General features: G+C 34.6%; 1 protein-coding gene across 1 annotated transcript in view; it reads right to left on the bottom strand.

Moving 5' to 3' along the window:
* Positions 1–12,746, bottom strand: part of LOC120637824 (neuroligin-4, Y-linked) — a 172,908-nt gene that overhangs the window by 23,388 nt on the left and 136,774 nt on the right. The window contains exons 5-6 of the mRNA XM_039909851.1: positions 799–915; positions 351–476 (exon numbers count right to left, since the gene is read on the bottom strand). Of these exons, the coding sequence (XP_039765785.1) occupies positions 351–476; positions 799–915 (243 nt within the window). The remainder of the gene's footprint in view (positions 1–350; positions 477–798; positions 916–12,746) is intronic.

Below are 12,746 nucleotides of genomic sequence, written 5' to 3'. Positions count from 1 at the left end.
CCATTCATTGAGTTTCCATGGCTTTAACCAATATTATTTTAACATTGTGCATTGTAAAATCAACATCTTCTGAAAATGTGGTGCTGAAGCTAAACGTGCGTGGTGTTTAAAGATTGAAGTTATTAGAAATAGCCCGGTGCCTGGTTTATGCAGATTATTAGCAAAGTAAGTTAAAATATAATTGAATGGAATATCTTTATTTGCAAAATACACGTATAAAAGCTGTTATACATATATATAGCAATAATTGAATAGCACTAAGAATTTGACATTCATGACATTAAGCTATGAAATTCTGCAAATTACACCCCCCCCCCCTTTTTATACGAGCTTGATGATTAAAAACTTACCAATTACAACTCCATCGACACTTGGACCGAATGCATAGGAAAAGTCTGGCGCTTGGACTGGTGCCGAGAGAAGAGCTTCTAGCGGGCGCTCTCTTAAACACCGGAGCAGTGCTGGAGGTGTGAGGTCTATGAACAAAACCAGGGTATTAGTTGCTTGAGATAATCAATGTAGCTATCCTAAATGCTTTTGTAAGTCAGTAGACCTATCACAGTAACTTATGAGCGTTCATACATATATGTTTACGCAATTGACTAAATTGGTACTGCAGCCGCACCGCACCGCTTTCAATTGATGCAGGATATTTTTTCTGCACCTAATTATTACTATAATAAACTTAATTTCTTTTTTTATTTATTATTTTTGACTAATGAATAGTGTTATAGATGTGGACTAATTAATTTGATCACTGTTATTGTGTATATATTAGTGTGGAAACAAAATAGTTACCAGGAGAGCAGTTAGCGTGAGTGGCGACTAACTCAGCGTATCTGTTTGGGTCCGCCACTAACGACCACGGGCTTAGACCTGATCCTGACATCAGTATTGCTCGGTGGAAGAGAAGACCTGGAACAATGGTACAGATTTAACATTGTGACCAATCTGCGGAAGTTTAGTTTTGGGTTTTAATTAATTGTTGGTTATCTCATGCCCTAGTAATAAAAATTCAACGTCATATATATTTTTATTCATATATTACCCGTAGAACACATATCTTAAATATTGTTCAACGGGTACATACTACAATAATATTTTGGATTTGTCGATATTTAGACCCAGTTGCATGGATCGTGGTCACGACGGGATTGCGTAGGTAAGAGATGTCAAGTTGGATGCTCTATCTAACTACCCGCTTTCGTGTTCTTTTTGTCGGTATTTCACGAACTGTTCGACACACTACACTGACAACGTCACTTTTAAATTGAGAAGCTGTACGATGCTTTCTTGATTTGCATAATTCTACCTAATTTAAAACCGTTTTTTGCTTGCGAATTTCAATCGCTTCACGAACTAGTCTTGGAATATAATGACGGCCACCTGGCGTCGGTTGCTACTACACTTGCAAATCGCGCTGACGCACTATGTGATGCTCTTCACTTACAAAGTGAGCTGGCACACGTACGTAGGGTGCTACGTTGGAATAGTTTTAAAAACATCAAATCTGTAGAACACATTTTGATGAACACATACACACTTTTACATAGTATTCGTGATGATGATAGATGGTGGTCAAAAGTATAATTTGGTTTATGAAGAAGCCCACATTGAACGCGTTGTTTTTAATAGTAATCATCAAACTCCTCTCAAAATGAGAAGGGTTTAGACCTTAGTCTACCACGCTGGCCAAGTGCGGATTGGTAAACTTCGCACTCCGTTGAAAACATTATGGAGAACTCTCAGGCATGCAGGTTTCCTCACGACGTTTTGCTTCACCGTTTAAAGCAAGTGATATTTATGCTATAAACGCACATAACTTTTGCATATAATTTATGTTAGTGTAAGTGTTCCAGTGTGTATTTCCTTAATATGCAATAAAGTTGTTTAAATAAAAATAAATAAATAACTCCGAAAAGTCAGTGGTCAGCGCAACACTGACTTTGCCGGACTCGAACTCTGTCTCCACGAAAGGAAAGCCGAAGCCTTACCCACTAGGCCATCACCGCTTCAACATAATCAGTCTAATTAAAAATCTTCAGATCAAACAATAAACTTGGTATAACGGTAGGGAAAAGTAGAAAAGGAATAGCACCATAAAATCACTCGACTTCGATAATTTTAGACAAGATTAAGTATTAATTTTGAGCGAAAGCTTAATTTTATCCCAACAAAAGTTACGTTATTTATGCGTATACTTTTAACATGCTTACTTATAAGTACATACGAAGTTTCGTTGATCTTTCTTGTCTTCATTTTTAACTCTAGTTCCTCTATGGATTTCCAAGTTAATATCCACGTAAAGATGCTTTATACCCAGCCCTTTTCATTGGTTGCTGAATGATTCTGAGGCTTCTAAAATTTTTCCCATTGTCGACTTAATGAGCACCGCCTCTCAATATTGAAGATAAATATGTATGAACGCTTCGTAAGGGCCTGTGATTGGCTAATTTGAACAGATTTTTTTTCGATATTTAGATTGGACGAGTAGTGCCAATTTTATAGTTCACAAATTGTGTTAAGAACGTATAACGATGATAATCTAATTGGAAATCAGAGCTCTGAGTGATGAATTGTGTACAAAAAGTCGTGAAGGCTAACTAAACATAAAAATAGAGTATACCATCTTAATAAAAAAAATCTATCTAACAGACTTAGCTCTGCAGTATACGTGGTTAAAAAGATACGTCATATGACAGATATAAAAACTGCTAGGCTTGTGTATCTTAATTATTTTACAGCATTATGTCTTACGGTATATTATTATGGGGTAATGCTGCTGATATTGATTCTATTTTTAGAGAGAATCCAGAGAGTCTTTCAGAAATAAATTTTAAGAATCGAAAATTATGACGGTGTTTAATCAATTCATATATGAAAGTTTAATTTATGTACATAAAAATATAACAAAATTTAAAAAAAGGTGGACTGTAACAATATTAATATCTATCTAATTAAGATCTTTGAATTTTGAATTTTTTGAATCATTTTATAACAACTTACCAGATTAAATACTTCAGACGTCTTCAGAAGTTCAAAGGTTATCTAAAACATAAGCTTACAGACAAATCCTATTATAATATTAAGTATTACATGTATGATAAAAAGTTTGGGTATGAATTGCCCTAACTCGACTGTGAGATGACAAAAAAACCTGACTGTTTGTTTTGGGCTCTTCTTAGACCAATGCGCGTTTGGAACCCACCTAGCTTTAAGTTAACGAATGCAGTTATCACCATCACCTAATTACATTTTTTACATTACTATGTAACATTTTAAATGTATGAACGCTTCATAAGTGCCTGTGATAAGGTCTACGTGAATAAAACATTTTTGAATTTGAATTTGACAATAAAAAAATTGCGATAGGCATTTTTAAGCAAGAAAAAAAATCGTTTAATTATTCTACCTAAACGATCTCCGCGTTTTAATTAGAAATTAGTATTAGTAGTTAGAAATTTATTATAAATTTAGCTTTCTCTCTTTGCGCTCACAAACGAAATACTCTCTGAGAGCATACAATTTATTCAACTGTTTCGCCTTTATTGTATTAAACGTAAGCTTATAGAAAAGTCCTATTATAGTATAAAGGACTACGTAAACGATAAAAAAGCTTGGGTGTAAATTATTGCTCTAACCAGGTTGCTCTTCTAATAATTTAAAATTACATTGTGAGATGGCGATAACAAAAAAAAAAAAAAACACCCGGCTAAGTTTGTTGTGGGCTTCTTCTTAGACCGGGACGCGTTTGGAACCCTCGTAGCTTTAGTTTTAAGTTTACGAATGTGGTTATCGCCATCATCTCACTACCGTGTAATTCTTATGTACGCATCAAAAGTGCCACCTGTGGGCCTACTTGAATAAAGATATTTTTGACTTTGACTTTGACTATAACGCTATCGACGGAGCAATTCATTAATAAAATGAGCATTGATATACAAAAAGTTTTTAACAAAAAATACAATTTCTAATGTCCGAAAATACTGAAATAATATACTCCGCGAAGTGAAATTAACGCGATAGCGATGCAAAATTTTTTCGACGAGAAATGAAATAAATTTTCAAGGATACGATAACGTTTAGGTCCATTTTTTTATAATTTTGATAAGTGTTTTTACATAAACTTGGAGGAATTATCAATTTTATAAATTTAAAAAGCATATTATAATTTTCGGAACTGACAGGATTCAAACCTGCGACTCTCTAGCAATCGTGGCCTAAGCGCTTTCTCCAATTAAGCTACGGCTATCCTACCGTCGAAGCCGAAATTAGTAATACGCCTTTCCACATCAGTTTTATAGCGACTATAGCGTCATCTAGTAGGAAACGTTGCAGTTTCGATCTATTTTTCAAAGGTCCCATTACAATGAGACACGTTTGAAACAAGAGATGACACATTTTAGGTCCATTTCTTTATAAGCAAGAGAAGAAAGATTACTTTTTATCCCAAGAAAGCAAACGGTTCCCACGGGATCTGCAAAAAACTGTAGTAAACGCGGGCGAAGAGCAACAGTAAAACAAGTATCTATACCTCACATTGTTACCACTTCTACCTCACCATATGTGGTGTGGATGCACTGAAGCATCTCTTCTTTTTTGAGCATTCCACTCCACTGGGACATTATTATACTACTGATGATGATTAATATAGTGGTGTTTCTAAGGGCCTTGAATTTAAGCAAGCCCAGTTACCTAGAGGACTAATTTGACTCCTCAAGAAATTTAAAAGGGTCCAATTTAACAATATCAACTAATCTTCTAAATACACTAAGATTAAGGTAAGGTAACAAGCGAATTATGATTTGAAATTGCGATAGATAATTGGTTGGATTAAGAAGTTTCCATGCGCTGTTTGTCAAAATCAAAAAAAAAGAGCTGTTTTTTTATTAAAAAATTTGAAATAGTTTACCTTTTGTTCGCCAATTAATATTTGAACATGCCTAAGTTCACCATAATGTTCTAAATGTTTACCATAAGATTTGAAAAGTTTGTGAGCTAGCATCACTCCGCGGGATTGAAGTGAGACGTGCTTGGGGAGTTTTCTTTATTTTGACACAATGCACTGCTTGCAGTGATGGCTGAATGAGGATTTTGCATGATCTTAATCCTATGATTAAGAAAATTAGCGTCTTAGTGTGCTGCAATGCGCCTTGCATTCATACGATTTTGTATAATTCAGCACTTATCACAAATAGAGTTGGCGAAAGTTATCAACACATGAATATCTGTAATACTCAGACCGTAAGCTTCAAAATGTAATTTCATGCAATAAATATTATCAAACTGATTTATGAAACCGCTGTGAACGGTCAAAATTTCCTGCTGAAATTCATTCATTAATACTGCACACATGAAGCGTTTTCAAATTATACGAAAATTGTTCATTTCAATACCTTATAGGTCAAAGCTCTACTGGTTTAGTGATTATAAAGTTCTTGGATTCCAAGAAAGATTCGACAGTTCGATTCCTAGGCATACACTTTTGTAATTTTAAAATTGAATTAGTGTTTGATGTAGCGGAGATCTTTTAGTTTTATTACTTACCTTTTATTTTTTAGTTCTCTAAAAATTCAAATAATAATTTTTTATTAAAAGAAATTCAATAAAACTGTAAAATTTTACTTTTACTTCTACTTCAGTTTACACTACACAAAATTACTTATTAATGTAAGGGAAATTGCATATTATTTTAAAACAAAGTACTTATTGAGATGAAATCTTTGAGGTTCATCTCAATAAGTTTAAAGTTTGTATGAAAAGTATCAAAAAACCTAATAAGCATTATAATTTGACGGCCGATGGGCGCAGTGGGCAGCGACCGTGCTTTCTGAGTCTGAGGCCGTGGGTTCGATTTCCACAGCTAGACAATGTTTGTGTTGTGATCATGAATGTTTTTCAGTGTCTGGGTGTTCATCTGTATATTACAAGTATTTATGTATTTTATTAATAAAAATATTCATCCGTCACATTAGTACACAAGCTAAACGCTAATTAGGGGCTAGATTGCGATGTGTGTTTATTTATTAATTAATTGTGTTGAACTGAGATGGTGATAAAAAAAATACCCGACTTGTTGGCTATTTTTAGACCAGGGCGCGAATTTTAAAACCCTCCTAGCTTTACTCGAAGTTTACGAATACAGTTATAACGATCATCTTACGATAATGGAAACATTTATGTATGAACGCGTCATGAGTTCCTGTGATAGGCCTACACGATAAAAGCATTTATTTCATTTCAATTAAATTATAATGCGTTTTTTAAATGATTTTTGACTGTTAAATAGTATAAGCTATTTGCTCAACCATATAGAGAGTTAGTAAAACCGCTTAATTGTTTAAAAATTAAGTTTTCATGTACATGATATTTATTACTTTTAACATCTACACAACCATAAAATTGTTCTAATTACGCAGGTCCTTCTAGTGCTGTGGTAAGCGCTTATTATTGGGCGGTCCTAGGTTTAGCAACGGCGAACAATGACGTAAATTTCGACATTTCTTCATAAACATCTATAAAGTTTTAACCTTGATTTTTGACAGCCGCATGGCGCAGTTTGCAGCGACCCTGCTTTCTGAGCCCAAGGCCGTGAGTTCGATTCCCACTACTGGGAAATGTTTGTGTGCATGAATGTTTTTCAGTGTCTGGGTGATTATATATATTTTCTAAGTATTTATGTATCTATTTCATAAAAATATTCATGAGGCATCTTAGAACCCATAACACAAGCTAGGCTTACTTTGGGGCCAGATGGCGATATGTGTATTGTCGTAGTATATTTATTTATTATTTATAACCTTACAATCTAAAATAGTGGTTATCAATAAAATAAACAACTAGTTTCAAGCCGATTTTGAATAACGTCGAGTAAATAATGCTAATACTCTTCCATAGAGACAGGCTATATAATTGAGGCTGACATTTTGACATACTGATATAGTAGCTGGTTAAAATAACTAACATTTTAGATTACACACTGTTTTGTGTAAATACACTATTGCTAACTATTGACGACGAGTAGGTTTCACACTTTCGAGTAAATTGAAAAGGAAATTCTCACTTTTTATGGTTAATCAAAAACTATGTGATTTAAATATAAAATATATACATATATCGCATTCTCGTCTTAAAGTAAGCGTAGCTTGTGTTATGGGTACTAAGATGACTTCTGAATAGTTTTATGAAAAATATACATATATACTCATAATATACTTACGAACACCCAGACACTAAAACATTTTCCAGTTATGGGAATCGAGACTCAGAAAGCACCCCGCTGCCCACTGCGTCAATCGGCCGCCGTATTTTAACTATATTTGAAAAAACGTTCTTTCAAACGATACCCCACTTAAGCCTATTGCAAAATTGTGTTACTCGACATCATTATTAACCCATGATCGACCCAGTACAGGAAAAGAGTTTTTTTCCGGCTAAACCGCCGAATCCAACTCGGAGGGGCAGCCTTCGGGAAAATTCGTGAAATCTTTTCTTCAAAAATCCCTCAGTGCATGAAAACCATATTCTGCGAATAGTGGGTGTTGCCAGTTATGATATACAGATATGAAACGTGGTTGCTTACTATGGGCCTCATAAGCTGAGTCAGTTAGCGGGCGATGGAGAGAGCAATGTTGGTAGTTTCACTACATGATCAAATCAGAAATAAGGAGATCCAGAAGAACCAGAGTTACCGACGTAGCTCAGCGAGTCGCAAACCTGAAGTTAAAGCAGTAGTAGTAGCTCGAAGAACCGATGGTCATTGGGATTCCAAAGTGCTGGAATGGCGACCCCGGACAAGTAAACACAGCGTTGGTCGGCCCCCAACGAGATGGATGACATCAAACGAGTAGCTGGGAGCGTTTGGAAACAAGCGACCCAGGATTGTGGAACTACCTACAAAAGACCTATGTCCAGAAGTGGACGTCAATCAGTTGAAGAGATAATGATGACTATGAATAATTGATCGACCAAGTAGATAGCCCACTTGATGGTACCTACGTGAAAACTCATCGCCTATAAACAGAGATACACTGAGAGCTTCTTTCTGACCGGAAAACGGTAATGCTGCAGGGCGCCAGCAATGCCACTTTGCGGCAGAAACAAGAATGGCGATACTACTTCGGGGAAGTGCGGAAGAAGAGAGTGCTACTACTACCGCACTTCCCTGAAGTAGTACCTATTGGAATATCTCTGTGCCCATCAAATCTGAAGCGTAGATTTTAAGCCTCATGTGTCTGTAATTACACCGCCATTCACACCCTCCAAACCGGAACACAGCAATGTTGCTTTACGCCAGTTACAAGCTTGGCACTTCGAAAGGTGAAAGAATTATTAAAACTTATTCTGAAAATTTCAAAGTTAATCGAAAGATAATTTAAGTCGTAACAGGAAACCTTTCATTTTATATCTTAAATATTAGAATAGATGAAACCTCGAAATTTGTTTAAAGTTAAAACACACTGTGAAGAGATAAAATAGCATACCATTCAGATTATAAATTACAGAGGTCTTTGAGGTTTTATTAAAATAATGGATTTTTCGGTGTAATTATTAATAATTTTATTAAAAACCGCACATCATATTTTAGCCAGATGCAGTGGTTTCATAAATCAACTTTATAAATGTATTTTGTTTTATTGTGGAATTAAATTTTATGGTGCGCATAATATAATAACACGTCTATACTAATAATTAATATTGAAGTGTCAGCCTGTGATTTCGAAACGACTGCCTCTTATAATGCTCATTATTAATTAATTTTAAGGGTAATATAAAACTAACTCACGTGCAAATTACTTTGGTTTTACAGTTTGACTTTAGGTTTGTTTAGTTTAACTAGTCTTGCTACTTGGCCTGAGTGCACGTTAACAGATGAGTAATTTTGAATGCGTAAACAAGCCCAGTCGAAGAAATAAAGGGGGCTAAGATAGTACAACTAAGTAAGTCAAGTAAATATACCTATTTAAGTTTTCATTTAGCACGGTATAAACGGATTCTTTGAAACTTCGCTTATATTTATAATCCGCAATATATTTGTAAAACAATAAACGTGTGTGTGTATTTCTGTCTGTTTGTAGCCATCTAATGTATAAACTATTAAACTGATCTTAATGAAATTTGCTCGTCTTTCAATAACTGCCTCTTACACTGACACAATAAGAAAAGTCAGTTGCCTCTTATAATGCCCTTAACAAAATAATTACTGAAACGATAAAACAAACTCAAATACGTGAAAATATTTGTTCTCGAGTAAGTATTACTTTAGGTTCGCTTAATTTAACTTACTGGACCTGTTAGAAGGAATCCGTCAAAGATTTTTACCCCTGTATAAAGAACTTCCCATCTTACTATTGGGCCTGACGATATTCATATTCGTTATCTTAACAACCGGCCCACTACAGGACACGGGTCTTCTCTAACAATGAGAAGGGCTTAGACCGTAGTCCACCACGCTGGCCCAGTGCGGATTGGTGGGCTTCACACGCCTATAAGAACGTTATGGAGAAAAGGCGTGCAGGTTTCCTCATTCCATATTTATTTATTTATTTATTCAATTACAATTCCATTACAATTGCTTATAGATTACATATTCGTTATATTCTCAAAAGAGAATGTCAATCTAATATTTACATTAAAATAGAATAGAACCCAGTGAGGGCGCTGTAACCAGATTGAGAATACATTTCCAATGTTATTATGGGGGTTCCTGGTGTTAAAAATGAAACCCACATATATGAAATATCGTTTATATTAGTTCTTAAACAAATCAACAATTTAAACATAACCACGCGGCGTGGTGTGCGAGTTACCGCGATGCGTAAGCGCGTGCCGCCTACGGCAGGGTCCAGAACGCACTGGCGAATCCCGACAGCCGAAAGAACTCGAGCTACCACGAAAACTCCCGAATACCTACCGCGCGGGGTTCCGCCACATTATCCTTCACCGTTAAAGCAAGTGACAGTTGCTTGAAACGTACATAACTATAAAAAGTGCGTGCAGAGATTCGAATTCGGCCGCCCGAAAGTGAAGCCAAAATCCGAACCTTCATGCTATCCCCGCTTATATTACACTAATTGTCCGGATGAAATTTTTGGAAAGATAGATTTCACCAACCAGCTAAATGGCGAGGCATTCTATTCTACTTTTAACGGGAATAAGAAGAACTTTCACTAACTGAATCGTATTTTAGCTAAAAATATAGTAATTTTATAACTGTAAAGTATTATAATAATAAAATTCAAATCGTGCTGGTAGCTTTTTTAGAATATTAGTTTTTAATTGAATATTAGTTTTCTACAGACTTGTTTGTTGTTGGCGAGTTAAGTTTTGGTACTAAAATTATTTTTTTCTTACTTGTCTCTTTTTTTTTTACATTCTCATTTAAAAAAAAAAAATAGAAACACACTACATGTACATGACGAGAATATCTTTTATTGGGTTTGTTATTTATTATTTTATCGCACTTGTTATTTTTATATTTTTTTGAATACGAATGAAATTGTATATATTATAAAACAAGTTCAAAAAATTTTAAATATTTCATTCAGAGCCTAAAATAACAGCTGTTAGAGCAATGTGCGATCAACTTATGTAGGCAAAGACTTCACAGCTGTTCCTTCCCATTCAATTATGAACTGAGCTGAGCCACAATTAAATAGGCGAAACCGTATCATTACAAAACGTACGTTATATATGAATTATTTAATGGAATCTGTACGTCAACTTTATTATTATTATACGTCAAGTTTTGATTCGTTTTTAAACAGCGACCCAATTAATCGTGGCAGTCATGGCCACTATTCTTAACTAAAGAAAGACAAATTTAATTCATTTTATTTTTTTTGTTTACCTACTTATAAAATTAATATTATAGTTACTTAATATTGTTTGTATAAGTAGGACAATTAAATATTTGTTTAGCAATAGAAAATGTTGTATTCCGGAGTATTAAGAAACTGGGAACATCGGAAAGTGAAAATATAACATGAAATGGGTTTATTCTTATTTAACTGTACTTACGATCCTCAACACTACCTTATACTGATCACCGTAATGATCCCTTCTTACTTTGCGGAGTAATGCGTTTTCAGCAGTAAAATATCACATAGTTACACGGCGAAGGTAAACGGTCAGTTTGGTTTAATTACGGTCTAAGCCTTTCGCATTCTACGTATAACAGAATTACGAAATAATATTGGAGTATGTACAAGTATGTTTCATAAGGAATCACCCTGTACAAATATCAAATCAAATGAAGCAAATATATTTTTGTGTTAACTTTTGACAACCCTATTGAAGATAAATGATGCCTGAAGGTACTCACGCTTCGCTTCTAAATAAAAGACAGTTGGTGCTCTCCAAAAAAAAGAAGTTTATTTTGCAATTTATATTACTTACTTGTACTCCCAAATATATTTATTTCGTCATATTATTAGTCATTATTAGTTTTTATACATTAAATGTTTTTAGTATTACATAGCATATATTTGTTATGATTTAATAGATAAAAAGGACATGGTGTTTGTATTATGTTTGTTGTTTATCGATAGCTCACCCAAGGAGTATACAAACACTACGTCAGACTATATCGCTGCCTATCCGTGGCATCACCTTGGGTCCCTACTGAAAATCAACGTTTTAGTATTTTCAGGTTCTTCAGCACAGAACTGGGAAGGTGACCCACTGACCACGTAGATTTTGTATTACTTGTCGTTTTGGCTAATAAAGTCTTTTATTATTATTTCCATGAACTTTGGCACATATTATGTGACGTGAATCTTAAATATGGACATAGGTACATCTCTTGTTATCTCACAAAAGCATCAAACAGATTAAAAAAACATCGGCCATTGTTGCCTAGGCGCGGATAATGTCATAAAGCAAAATTTTACATCATGGTATCATAGGTTACATTTTGCCCGGGAAAGTTTCCAGGATTTTTGAAATACCAACAAAATCGCAGAGTTAGTCGCAAGGTAGGAGGATGAGAAGGTAGGTTGGATGTTTTAATTCTAGTTCACAAATTTACTCCTACTGACGTGTCGTCTGGCAGCCGTAAGAAGAAAGTTTTAATTAAAATGCTTCATGCTTATTTAGTCTTTCAAAGACCATGACTTCCGAATTTTGCAGTAATGGTGGTCCTGGAGGCAATGTTGAAAAGCTGAATGCCAACAAATTGCAACTGCATAGAGCGTGCAAACAAATTGAGTTTTCCCCAGTAAGAATGGCTGAATATATTTTGTGTACAACGACTTTAAATTGCCTTGAATAATATGAACTCCTGGTACCTGTTAAAAACTATAATTAAAAAATAGTATGGATATAAAAAATAAACAAGAGTGTCTTTTATGTATCCTACTAATATTATAAATGTGAAAGTGTCTTTGTTACTCAATCACGTTAAAAGGGCTTAATGGGTTTGAATGAAATTTGGCATGCATTAAACTTTGACATGAAAAAGAACATAATCTACTTTTTATCCCGATTCCTGAAATAGTTCCCGAGAGAAAATTTATAATTGATTACGCGCTAAGCCGCAGGAAGACAGCTTTGAAATTTTGTATGCATCTCACTACTACATCTACTATCTCCATCATACCGATCTCACAATTAATTGCTGTGGTATTATTAAAAATTGTGAACGAACGAAGCTTCATACCCAATTCTGAAGTCCACGCAGACGAAGTCGCGGGCAGAAGCTAGTTACTTAATATTATACTTATGTAATATACTTTAATAAATTCAAA

Source organism: Pararge aegeria, chromosome 4, assembly GCF_905163445.1.
Source record: "Pararge aegeria chromosome 4, ilParAegt1.1, whole genome shotgun sequence".
Classification (NCBI taxonomy): Eukaryota; Metazoa; Arthropoda; class Insecta; order Lepidoptera; family Nymphalidae; genus Pararge; species Pararge aegeria.
The sequence above is the reverse complement of the archived record's forward strand: the minus strand, read 5'-3'. Positions and strand labels throughout refer to the sequence as shown.